General features: G+C 35.5%; 1 protein-coding gene across 2 annotated transcripts; it reads left to right on the top strand.

Annotated features, from left to right (window-relative positions):
• Positions 1-939: 939 nt before the first annotated feature.
• On the top strand, positions 940-13,766 carry LOC127454492 (palmitoyltransferase ZDHHC3-A). 2 transcript variants are annotated; one of them, XM_051721755.1, is made up of 7 exons: positions 940-1,130; positions 3,077-3,396; positions 3,733-3,857; positions 4,120-4,216; positions 4,626-4,707; positions 5,987-6,117; positions 9,794-11,706. In XM_051721755.1, exons 2-7 carry the CDS (start codon positions 3,097-3,099, stop codon positions 9,950-9,952), a joined length of 894 nt encoding a protein of 297 aa, XP_051577715.1. In that variant the 5' UTR covers positions 940-1,130; positions 3,077-3,096; the 3' UTR covers positions 9,953-11,706. The 2 variants fall into 2 exon arrangements, with proteins under 2 accessions (XP_051577715.1, XP_051577714.1); XM_051721754.1 differs by lacking the exon at positions 9,794-11,706 and adding an exon at positions 12,547-13,766 and having other exon boundaries at positions 941-1,130.
• The last annotated feature ends 228 nt before the right edge of the window (positions 13,767-13,994 follow it).

The raw sequence follows: 13,994 nt of genomic DNA, 5'->3' as shown, positions 1-13,994 counted from the left end.
GGTTAGCAACATGCATTTTTAAAAGACACAATTGTGGAGTGTGTTATTTATGTTCTAGAACAAAATGTGAAAGTCTCCAAGTAATTTTCACCAAATATCTTATAATCTTTAATATCCCTATTCTAAAAACCCATAGGAAGTTCCTGAGGGAACCCATGACGAATTAGCCTTCAGGGTTTGCCTACAAATTTACATCATGGCTGAACAGCTCTATACTGGTGATGTATTTGTGTACCGTGGGCCAGTGATATGACGGTATATGTTAAGCGGCAAGAAACACAACCCAAGGCTCTTTTCTTTGACATTTTACCAAGTGTGTACAGTATTCACGTTGTAGATTTCTTTAATAAAAATTTATATATATATATATATATATATATATTGTTATTATTATTATTATTATTATTATCTGAAAGCTTCTGTCTAACAATGTAATTTTGTCAAACAGGATGGCTTAGATTGAATGAATGTGGGGTTTGCGTGCAACTTGGCAACCCATTTTAGGCACTTTTGCGCAAATTTTAAGGGACGCTTTTGCCATTTGTAGCCACACGACAAAATAAAAGTCTGTGGTTCAAAATTACATTTTTTTTTAAATTATTTGACACAAAACTGTAGAGTAGGTTTCCATTTTTATATCAGATACATATCGCTGGAATTATTATATATTTAAATGATTATACATTTTAAAGTGAACAAATATCTCCAATAAAAGGAAAACATCCTGAAATTTTAATGCGACTGAATTGGAGATTCTGCTTTCTAAGGCGGCCAAGCGGTCCCTTGATCAAATCTATATGTACCATGACATACAGTAATTAGCTGGTAAAATAAGCCGCCCAATAATTGATACATTTTTTTTTATTATTTTTTAACTGGTTTCCATTTCGGATCGTGATCCAGTTGCGCCTCCAGCGTAAAGGAGGTGTGGCTATCAGTTTCTCCAGTGTCACTCAGTGAAGGGAGGAGCTGACAACATACAAAAATGCAGCATTTTCAACAGCCTTAAAACAATGATCGGGTAAATCGTGATCTATATTAAAATACCAACCTCCCCTTTTAGTGTTATCAATGCATTATATGATCATATCGGCCGAACAAACGTGAGGAGCACCAATGTCGCCAAATATGTGAGTATATCGTCATGGCCAGGTAGTGCAGCTTCCTATACACAGACTTATCTAATTCAGTGGTCTTTTATAAATAAGCATTATTATGTAATCTAAATTCGTGCACTTTCCATTCCATTATGTTTTCTGATATTATAAATAGCGCATTAGACTGTTGGATGGGTTATTGGTGATGTCTTGGCACGGACACTGCGTAATTTGCGCTATTGTGTGTGTTGCTTCAGTGCTGCTTTGACCTGTTAAACCAGATCCTGAGCTGTTTGGTGAGGTGGATCATTTTGAAACACAAAAGGATACCTTGGTTATTAGCTAAATAATGCTTTCCACTCTTGCCTGACTGTGTGGAAACAGCTCATTATGGACCAGATTGCAGAGGAAATTCATTAGTAGGCATCAAAGTTGGATTTAGTATTGATTTTGTGGGCCAGAAAGAGCGAAAGTGTGTGTCCTCTACTGACATTGATGGTTCTGATTAAAGGGATAGTTCATCCAAAAATGTAAATTCTCTCATCAGTTACTCAACTTCATGTCATCCCAGATGTTCATGACTTTCTTTCTTCTGCAGAACACAAACGAAGATTTTTAGAAGAATATTTTTAGCTCTTTAAAAGTGCACTCAGTAATTCTAATACAGTACACTTTTGGTAAAATTCTGCAAATATCTCCTCACAGTCTGCTTGCTGTCCATTCTGTGGGTGGGTTGAAAAAAAATGTAGTATTTGTACCCTGGCTCTGTAAATGAAAAAAAAAAAAAAAAAAAGTGTATCAGACCGATCCACATAACACTACTCCAGCCAATCAGCAACAGGGGGTGGATTTTTGCGTGCACAGGATGGGGGGTGGGGGCAGAGCGAGAGGGAAATTCATTAGAAGAGCGACGGCAAATCTGGCTGATGCGAACTTTCTAAACTCCAAGGAGGACAAATGGCTGAGAAACAGACCGAGAGAAAAAGGTCAGATGAATATAAACTAAAAAAGAAGGATTATGATAAGTCGAGGGCTAGGAGCCGCGTCAACATTGGCGAGGGTTTTCAGCGGTGGAGAGACCTCAGAGAGGTAAAAGGAATGAATTTGCGTGCATGAATTTGGGGGGCGGAGCTTCAAAAGGAGCACTGAAGGGAGGGGTGTGTTTGTTTTGGCAGTTGAGTTCGAATATCAACAGTGTTTGGCAGGAATCACTGAGTGCACGTTTAAGTCCCCACAATGCTAGTGAATGGGTACGAAAATGTTGAAGCTCCAAAAAGCACATAAAGGCAGCATAAATGTAATCCACAAGACTCCAGTGGTTAAATCTATATCTTCAGAAGCGAAATGATAGGTGTGGGTGAGAAACAGATCTATATCGAAGTCCTTTTTTACTATAAATTATCATCCCTGCCCAGTAGGTGTCTATCTGCACAAAGAATGTGAATCGCCAAAAACCAAAGAATGTAAAAAGGTGTAAGTGGAGATTGATAGTAAAAAGGACTTAAGTATTGACCGGATTCTCACCCACACTTATCATACCCCTTCAGAAGACATGGATTTAACCACTGGATTACTTTTATGGATTACTTTTATGCTGCCTTTATGTGCTTTTGGAGCTTCAAAGTTTTGGTACCCATTCACTTGCATTGTAAGGGACTACAGAGCTGGGAAATTCTTATAAAAAAATCTTTGTGTTCAGCAGAAGAAAGAAAGTCATACATATCGGTGATGGCATGAGGGTAAGTAAATGATGAGAGAATTTTCATTTTTTGTTGAACTATTCCTTTAAGTGACTGTATCAGTAGGCTACTGCTCCCATAGTGCTGCGTACACTAAATATGACCTTGTGTGTCTCCTAAACACACATATTGCTGATCACCATCTGGTTTGTGTTTTTTTTTTTTTTTTTTTTTTTTTTTTTGAAAATTTAGAGTTTTATACATCTATATCTCTTTTTTTTTTTTTTTTTACTCCGACAGAATGGGATCTTTGTGTTAGGATGAGAAGTCCAGTGCCACGCTTCAGGGACGTCGAAAGGCAGGCCAGTGGCTTGCAGCCCACGCAGTGTCTTCCTCCCTGTCATGAGCGACCGAACAACATGTGGTTCATCCGAGATGCCTGTGGCATCATTTGTGCAATCATCACCTGGCTTCTCGTCGTCTTTGCAGAGTTTGTCGTACTGTTTGTCATGCTGATCCCATCAAAGAACTTGACCTACAGCCTGGTGAATGGCACCCTATTTAATAGCCTGGCCTTCCTCGCCTTGGCATCTCATTTCAGGGCCATGTGCACCGACCCAGTAGGTTTTACCCATCCTGGTTAATCTTATGCACATTTAAAGGGATAGTTCACCCCAAAAATGATAACTCTGTCATTTACTCACCCTGTCGCTCTCAGTCATCATTCACTTTCATTTTGTGGCAAAATGTTATCCTCAGTCACCATTCGCTTTCAGTGTGGTGCCATGAAAGTGAATGGTGACTGAGGATAACATTCTGCCTAACATCTCCCTATGTGTTCCAATGAAAGTCAGGATTTGGAACGACTTTTGGGATAACAATCTCTTTTTTTATAGTTAGTAATAAATGTCTTCCATAGCACTACTTAAAGGTTGCTGAGTTTGGTTCTTTCTTAGGGGGCTGTGCCAAAGGGAAATGCCACTAAAGAGTACATCGAGAGCTTGCAGCTGAAGCCAGGCCAGGTGGTTTACAAATGTCCCAAGTGCTGCAGTATTAAGCCAGATAGAGCTCACCACTGCAGGTAAGATGGGAGCATATGGACACTAGACACATAACGGCAGAATTTCTATTCATCTTGGTCATATTTATGTGAGGGACATTCACCTTTTAGCTGCATTGAGTGAGTTGAGATCATTTTAGATGTTTCAGACTGCACATTTTAGTCAGAATTTAATCTTGCATCTGAGCTCAACTATTGTTTTGTATATTAGTGTTATTTGGCAATGTTATGTGACTTATTTCATCATCTCTTTCATTTCCCCACCCTTCTATTCAAACTACAGTGTCTGTAAGCGCTGTATACGGAAGATGGACCATCATTGCCCTTGGGTAAACAATTGTGTCGGGGAAAATAACCAGAAGTACTTTGTGCTTTTCACAGTAAGTACTACGAGGGTCACTTTACACATGCTGTTAACAAAACCATAAACATAGTAATACGTGTTAACCACAAGTTGTAGGCCCAGGTGTTTTACAGCATTGCAAATATTGCATTTTAGAAGCATTTTAGTCCAACTTATCCTTGACTGTGCATGATTTGCTGATAAGAGATAAGACATTTATTACTTATTATTTTATTTTATTATGTATAATTATTTATTACATTCATTTTCAATTCAATATTAATAAATGATTCATAATTAAATATTAATTAATGTAATTAATTCATTATTAAATATAATAAATACCCAGTGAAAACTTTAATATTGCTATTGTTGCATTCCAGTTATTTTAAACCTAAACTAGCAAACAAATATCTAATGCAGGTTCTGATTTCATTGTTTTTCAGATGTACATTTGTCTGATCTCTCTGCATTCCTTGGTCATGGTGGTCTTTCATTTTCTAAACTGCTTTGAAGATGACTGGGCAAGTAAGTGAGAAAGCATTTGTTATTGTTTGTAAGATAGATAACTTGACCCCCGTGATCTCTAGACGTTGGGGTCAGATGGCAAGCATGTAATTTAGAAAGTTGTCTCCTGGGGGAAGAAGTGCGATCTTTATACATATTGGGCGAGGGAGTGACTTTACTTTTTCCATGTTTTCATGATTAAACAGAAAAATTAGAAACATTTTACAGATTGACTTCCATGAACAATTTTTATTTTCTACCACAAGTGTAAATCAGCTTGTGGTAAGTAAAGAGAGTGTCGCTGATAAATATGCTTATACTGCTGGGAGGTGATTATATATATATATATATATAATATATATATATATATATAAACATGTATAACATGTACATACATATGCAGAACTGTGCAAAGGTTTTAGGCAGTTGTGAAAAATGTTGTATATTAAGGATGTTTTCAAAAATAATGGCATGAATAATTAATCATTTTTATTATCAATTAATTTTATAAAAAGTACAGTAAACATAAAAAACTAAATCAATATGTGGTGTGACCACCCTATGCCTTTAAAAGAGCACCAGTTCTCCAAGGTACACTTGTACGCAGTTTTTCAAGGTTGATGGCAGATAGGTTGTTCCAAGCATCTTGGAGAACTTACCACAGTTGTATGTATTTAGGCTGTCTCAATTGCTTGTGTCTCTTCGTGTAAACCCAGACTGATTTGATGTTCAGTGGGGGGCTCTGTGGGGGACATACCATCTGTTGCAGCACTCCTTGTTCTACTTCTGTTTGCAAAAGGAATGACAAAAGTTTTTGTGAAACATCTAATGCGCCTAAGACTTTTGCACAGTACTGTATGTGGAAGCCCTGTCTTCTACGTGTGTATATACGTTATGAAAATCAAATAAGCCAATAAAATTTGCATGCGTGCCGTGTGTTTTCAAAGGGGTCACTGGCGTATCGCTAACCAAGGTTAGTTAAAAGATGAAACCTCTTGCAGTCCATGTGTTGATGTGCTGAGCATAGACGCTTTCCAAATATGTAGTGTGCCCATTTGCATGTGCAAACACAGATAAAGTGTTGCCAGATATTCATACCCGCAATCCCTCTTTTTCTGAAACCTTTCGTCCAATAAGTTCCTCCTGTCACAAGTAATTGAACATTGACAAAATCAACCTGCATCCAGTGAATTCATACCTGTGTCAGTAGATTATAGGAACCATGTTGTGTTCTGCAGTACCCTCTTGTGCATATTTTTAAGGCTGTGTGTATGTGCTCCCTCTCCCCTCCTGACCCCAGAGTGCAGTACCTTTTCCCCTCCAGCCACTGTCATCCTCCTCATCCTCCTGTGCTTTGAGGGCCTCCTCTTCCTCATCTTCACCTCTGTGATGTTTGGCACCCAAGTCCACTCTATCTGCACAGATGAAACGGTAAGAGACCACTTCCTTTCTGCAGTGAATGGACATGGTGATGGTAGCTGTTGCGGCCAGCATCTGATCTGCATTGTTTTTTTAGGTTAGTGTGTGTGGTTTTAGAATAGTTTTACCTAAAAAGCCACAATCATGCTGAAAGTGTGATGCAAAAAGTAAGCTAGGTTGCTGCATATCTAATAACAATGCACTAGCATACATCCACACTGGTTATTGGGCACTTACCTTGGTATCTAGTTATCATTATGCCATGTCCTAACCAGATGCATCGTGATAAAGCGGCACGCAGTAAAATCTTTTCCATGTTAATCAGAGATTTTGTCCTAACCTAGTTTTATTTTTGCGGCATTGCACCGATACAAAATCCCGCTCATAACTGTACATTAAACATCAAATATATTGTTACTGACTGTAATTGTACTGCTTCACGCAACGTCCCAGTACCGATACCGGTATCGGAATCATGTCCAATACTGCTCTCAAGTGCTTGTTCTCGTGCTCGTAAAAATGCTCTGATACTAAAAACCTATAACGTCTGAAGTATGAATGTCATTACGTAAACATTCAACGCACAAATTAAAATCATGTTGTGTCCTAGTGTGGTATAATTACGGCAAAGGCTGCAATTTAATAAGATAAATATATAGTTTGCATGTGCTGCACGCTTCAAAGTGAAATGTGTGGATTTGTTGTTGTGCTGACACTGGCTGGTCATACCTTTTTACAGCTCCTTGGCTTATATGTGAAAAATAACATCATAAGCATTCTTATGGTCATCTGTTTGTAGCAGATGACCACGAGCAGAGGGCTAATTCACTTTGTAGCATGACACACGTAAAGACTACATATTTATTTAATTAAATAGCAGCTTTTTGCAGTTTTATAATCACATTGCGTCACATAGCGACCTGCTTTTCCAGAGGTGAGAAGCTGCCGTCAAAAACACACAGAAATGGAAAAGGCTTCCATTAAATAAAAGCTTCCACCAAAATGAAAGCTCAATTTAAATTGAAAAAGTATAACATAAATATATCACTGCTGTATAGTTATAATATTCACAGTAATACAACTACTACTACTACTAATAATAATACATCAATAGTAAATGTATTATATTTAAGCAATATCACATATTTGTGATGCTCTGTTATGCAGCACTGTTTTTGACAAAATAATTCAAAATAACTGCTGTATTGTGCAATTAGGTTCCGTATAAAAGCACTTAATTTGATCAAATTAATACAGTATTTTGTTCAATTTTTCTATTTTATTTGATTAAAGTTTTAATGAATTCATTTATTAAAGCTGAAGTATGTAATTTCTGCGCCACCAAACGGAATTGCAAAAAAATAACTTTTTCAAAACAGCTTTCTGAATATGCCCCCTGTCTACCGTTGCTCAAACAAAGAGATAGGCCCAGCCCCAACTCACGCCATTGGTTGAGTAACACTGTTTGGCTGGTTCTAAGCGGATCGCTCAAAACAAACAGAGCAATTTTCATAGTGCAACATGAACGCAGTGTTTACAGTTTTCAAGAAAATTAACCTATGAATGGCTTACTAATAGTTGTCTCTGCAAATTAAGCTGGGATAGAAGTATTTTAACACAGAAAAAGTTACATACTTCAGCTATAAAGGAATAGTTCACCCAAAAATTAAAATACTCTCATCATTTACTCACCCTTATGCCATCCCAGATGTGTATGACTTTCTTTCTTCTGCTGAACACAAATGAAGACTTTTAGAAGAATATCTCAGCTCTGTTGGTCCTTTCAATGCAACTGAATGTTAGCCAGAACTTTGAAGCTCCAAAAATCACAAAGGCAGCATAAAAGTAATATGAACGATAAATCCATCTTCAGAAGTGATATGATAGGTGTGGGTGAGAAACAGATCAATATCTAAGTCCATTTTTACTATAAATTCTCCTACCTGCCCAGTAGGTGGCGATGTGCTCAAAGAATGTATATCGCCAAAAACAAAAGAATGAGAAAGTGGTAATTTATAGTAAAAAAAAACAAAAAAACGTAAGTATTGATCTGTTTCTCACCCTCGCCTATCATATCACTTCTTAAGATATAGATTTAACCACTGGAGTCTTTTGGATTACTTTTATACTGACTTTGTGCTTTTGGAGCTTCAAAGTTTTGGTACCCATTCAGTTGCATTGTATGGACCAAAAGAGCTGAAAAATTCTTCTAAAAATCTTCGTTTGTGTTGAGAGAATTTTCTCTCAACACAGCGACTCTGGCAAAGTGCTTGTCGCTGGTATCGTATTGCATGGCTTCTGGATAGGACATGGTGCCTGCACAGAATCTACACACTTTTTTCATACTTTTGGCATTTATTATGTCTTTATTCATGAAACAAAAGCATGAAACAATTTTTATGTAAATCGCTCATAAAACCATTATTATGTAAAAAAGTCAATGGGATGTAATAATGGATTTATGATTGGTTTACTCAAGATTCTTCTTCTCATGTTTCGTAAATAATTATGTATAATAGATTTAAATTGGGAACAATTTGTTAAATTAAGCTTTTTAAAAACATTTATTGAAAACTCTTTCAAAATGCTATTTTAGTAGTGGAAATTAAATGTATTATCACACAAAAGGTGGGGATGTGTCCTTTTTTTGAATGACATTTAAATTCTGTATAAATCTACGGATGTAGAGCGTAGTTATTATTTAAATGTACTGTACATAATGACATTTGATATTGAGTGGAACCACTTATATGAGTCAACCCAATCCATTGCTTTGGGCCAAATACTAACACAAGATCTAACCTGGAAAAGGCATTCTATAGATCCTTTTAGACTTATCCTGAGTAGTTTGTTATTTGACACTGCCCTTAGGTTCCCTCTGGGGTCTATGCAATGTCCACCAGATGGCCTTGAGGATTGCAGTCATTTTCACTATGGAAATCATTATAATAACACGATAGTGTACTCTACCTGTCAACAGTTTGGACACACTCATTCTTTTTGAATAATATTTTCCATATTTTAGAATTTAGAAAAGTCATCAAAAGAAAACATTTTGTAGTGACCAAAGTGTCAAACCATTCAAAATGACATTATATTTTAGCTTCTTCAGAGTAGATCACACTCTGGCCATTCTCTCAACCAACTTCATGAGGTCAGGTGCCACCTGGGATTCTTTTTAAACAGTATTGAAGGAGATCCTATGCCGGGAACTTGTTTGTTACTTTTCCCTTATTCATCAGTTCAACTCATCATTAAAAAAAAATAAAAAAAACACTGAAATGGACATTTTTCAGTTTTGTAAAGAAATGTACACAATTTATAGACCTCTTTGTCTTAAATAATAATAATAATTTCAAGCATTTAAGCTTTTAGATAAAAAAAAAAAGTGTGCCCAAACTTTTGACCTGTACTGCATTTATTATAAAGGAATCAGGGGGTTTATTGAGAATAATGTTGGAACATATTGCATTAGAATTGCATACAAAATGGTTACCTTCCGGAGGAAAAAAAAAAAAAAGTTTTGAAGGACTCAAAAAGGCTCATGATTATATATGTAATGATATTAAACCCTTTTGAGTTGAAATGTGGTTACAATCCATTGTTTTATGGAATGGGTCAGTTGTTCTTATCCTCTTATTTTATAATATTCACACACTCTGAAGTGTCGGTTATCTCTTGTTTTTAGGGCATAGAGCAGTTGAAAAAGGAAGAGAGAAGATGGGCTAAAAAAACAAAATGGATGAACATGAAGGCGGTATTCGGACACCCCTTCTCAATAGCATGGTTTAGCCCGTTTTCCACACCCGACCACGGGAAAGCTGACCTCTACCAGTATGTGGTCTGAGCTCAGGAAGCTTTAAACTAGAGACTGCACACTTGGACTGCCCTTATAAACTTACGCATCAGCGTCTTTTAATTTGTTTGTATTATAAACCTTGAGACTCTACTCACCAGTGAGGCTAAATCATCTTTATCTTTATCGTTTTTTAGGAGGAACAAATCATTGCTCATTCAATTACCCTGGCCTCCATTTATTTTCATTAAACAGAAAATGGAAGCTGTACATTTATCATGTCTTAATCAGAAGAATCTCTGCCCAGCTATACTAAAATGAAGATGAATGATGCAGAGATAATAGAAGCCAATGTATGCTAATATAATCACTACTGTAACCTCTTTAGACTGTTACCAGACTTTTCAGTTATGACCTTCTTGCTGAAAGTAATTTTAAACTTTCTTTTAATTCTTCTGATCTATCTATAACATCTTTTCCTGATTAAAAAGAGCACTGACAACCATTCACAAAAAAGGTATATAACACTTACAGTTACAAGAGATGTTTAACATGGATCAGTTCAGTTTGGCTCTATGCAGAATAGTAAAGAAAAAACATTAAAGCAAACTTAATTAGGGGTGTAAATATTTGCTCTGACAACAGTTGGATTTAATTACGATTCATAATACCATCTGATGTGATGCATCATGAAATCTGAAATTTGTTGGCAATGAAGGTTTAATTTGATTAAATTATTTTCTACAGTTCATTACTACTATCAAAAATATGATGAAGACATGAATGTAACTGGAGGGATTTACATCGTAGTCACATATTGACAAAATACATACAGTTGTTACATTAATTGTGACACTAATTGTATTTTGGAGTAGAAATAAATAATTAGAAATAAATGCATGTATCAGATATTATTATTGTCATGATAATCCATTATTAAAGTCCACAATCGATACATTAACATTATCAGATCAATTTCACACCCCTAAAACTTAACTGTGACAATAATGCCATTGAAATAGTAATTGTCTTCGGAATTAAAAAAAAATGTGCTTTGAGGTATTATGGGCAACTGTACATATTATTTTATGGGTAACACTTTACAGTAAGGTTCCATTTGTTAACATTAGTTAAAAACATGAACTAGCAATGAAAAATACTTTTACAGCATTTATTAATTGGTTAATGTTAATTTCATCATATAGTACTACATTTTTAAAATCAAAAGTTGTATATTTTAACATTAGTTAATGCACTATGAACTAACATGAACTAACAATGAGTGTATGTATACTAATTGACATTAACAAAGATTAATAAATGCTGTAAAAAAATACGTTGTTCATTGTTAGTTCATGATACTTAAAGCATTAACTAATGCTAATGAATGGAACCTTATTGTAAAGCGTTGCCATTTTATGTGAAAATAGCTTCTATTACCAATTAAAAGCTATTAAGTAATTTTTATTTACCGATCTAATTGGTAACTTCTGTTACCTATTACAGAAAAAAAAAAAGATGCTTTGGTTTGAAGAAATGCTGGAGAAGAAAAAGCCTTTTTTTTTTTTTTTACATTTTGACCTCTATTAACTACATATATGAACATAATTTTAATTATGTCTTTTCTGGGTTTGTACATGACAGGTGATTCACCATTGTTGCCATTGTTTTGGTTAAGTGCATACATTTCACATTTTATTAATACACATTTTTGTTATGATGAATGAATGAAATATGCTTGAACTTTTAATTGTGTATGAAAAAGGCAACCATTTTGTTCTTCCTTGAAAAAAGCTAATTAAAACCCCCCCCAAAAAAACTGGGATGTTGAAACAGTCATTAGTCCTTTAGATTACACAATATCACTAGTGTTCACCGTTTAAAGTCTCTAAAATGGAATTACAGGAAAAACAAGCTAAAAATACCATTTACATTGCAAAATAACTGTGTTGTAATCTCTCAAGAGGTCCAAATACTGTAAAAAAAAAAATGTACTTGGTTTTTATCTTCCTCCCCACTTTACATTCCTCTGTCACTAACCAACTTTTTCCTGAATGTTTTTTTTTTCATATCTTATATGCGTGTTGTTTTATAAATGGTTCTTTTTCTTTGTCATTTCCAAGGATTCTCTCTATCTACATTATCTATTTGAGACTAAAAATGGATGAAAAAAGCCTGATCATATTTGATATTTAATTCATAAAGCATATTTAGGCCTGATGTCATTGTTTGATTGGTGTGATGTACAGGTAAGCTTTGATCAATGTCAATATAAAGAACGTTCCAACGCAGCTGATGTGCTAATTGCCTGAACGCATGCTATTCTTTTTTTTTTTTTTTTACTTTTTCTTTAGGAATGAAAAAGCATGCTGCATGCATTGTTTTGTTTTTAGTGACAGTGAACATTTCCTTCCAGTTGGTTTATCTTTCTCACACATGATTAAACACTAGCCGCTCTCAGGTGCATGAGTTAAACTAAATCATTTCCCATCCTCCTCTCTACTGCAGTAACCATTTGCAGTCTTTTTCAGTTCAGTCAATGGAATTTAAGTTGGTAATGTGCCATTGTGGATGTTCCCCATCAATTTATGGATTATATCATTATTTATTTCTTGCGAGAGTTACAAATGTTTCTTTTTTTGCAGGGCATCGAACGGTTGAAGCGTGAAGACCCTACTTGGCAGAAGACTACATCCTGTGAGGCTATGAAGTCAGCATTTGGGGGTCCCTTCTCTCTGGCCTGGCTGAGCCCTTTCACAGACTGTACATGCCAGAAAGATGCTTCAACCCATGTTCCTGTGTTCCAGGGGGAAATCATTGAGGAAGACGTGATTGAAATTCCTTTGGAATCGCATTAAATCAAAACGATTTTGCTGCTTAAAGGGATAGTGCACGTGTAAAATAACATTTCTGTCATGATTTACTCACCCTCATGCTGTTCCAAACCCCTATGACTTGCCTTCTTCCGTGGAACCCATGGAATACGGGAACACCCATTGGAACACCCTGAGGGTGAATAAACAATGACAGAATTTTCATTTTTACATGAACTGTCCCTTTATTATTAAACCAAGACTGAAATGGCACATCTCCTACCTTGGATTTGCAATGTGTCTACTGTGGACATTTTAAGTCAGACTTGATTTGGATAAATTTCTAACCTAACTATTTAAACTGGAGCTTTTATATACCGTACCAAAGTGCCTTAATGCATAACGAACAACCAAAAATAAATTTTCGTTCTTTTTAAAAAGAGCAGCAAATCTCGTATATTTGTAGATTGAGCTCCAACACATCTATACTGTTCCTGGAGCAGTGATGTCTTAGTTGTTGTTTGGTTTTTTAATAACATGTTTTATCTTACCTTAGTATAGAAGAAACATTTGACTGGCTGTTAATTGTCTTGTATTAAATAATTATCTGATTCCTCTCTCATCTCTGAAACATGGCACTGATGCACCCAAGGACTTTTTAAAGCTGACTGGCAAGAGAACATAGATAAAAGCCAGCTGCCAACTTTAGGTGCAGAATTGGTCATGTAATGTGAACAGATGGTGCTTATTTGTGGACCTGTTTTGTGTTTTCTGTAACTAGAGGAAACTTTGGAATATGATATTTACCATACAAGGATTTGAAGTGTTACTCTTATTCTTTACATGTATGTCTTCTCATGGCATGTCTTATATATATTATTATTATTATGTTTTTTGTATTAATGGACTTTTAAAACATTATCTAACTGTGCATCTTTCCATTGTGTCTTTCCGTTTCAGTTGTCATCTTTACGATGTTTTTCATTGTTTCCTTGTTATGGCTGCACAACTTTAATTACAAGCTTTCTACAAATAAATTAGCCATTTTCCAACCATGTTTTCAATAGTTATTTTAAAATAAAAATAAAATAAAAAATACGATGACAGGTAGACTGTTATACATGCTGATCTGAACCCATAAAGTAACAGGTTTTACATGGTTTAATAACTGTTGTCAAACTGTCTCTGTGGCTAAGTTTCTCTTTTCAAGGTAAAACTGTATTGCACATTAACTTATTCATAAAGTCTACATAACTTATTATTGAAACTCTTAAAAGGTT

The sequence above is a fragment of the Myxocyprinus asiaticus genome, chromosome 16 (genome assembly GCF_019703515.2).
Source record: "Myxocyprinus asiaticus isolate MX2 ecotype Aquarium Trade chromosome 16, UBuf_Myxa_2, whole genome shotgun sequence".
Classification (NCBI taxonomy): Eukaryota; Metazoa; Chordata; class Actinopteri; order Cypriniformes; family Catostomidae; genus Myxocyprinus; species Myxocyprinus asiaticus.
The sequence above is the reverse complement of the archived record's forward strand: the minus strand, read 5'-3'. Positions and strand labels throughout refer to the sequence as shown.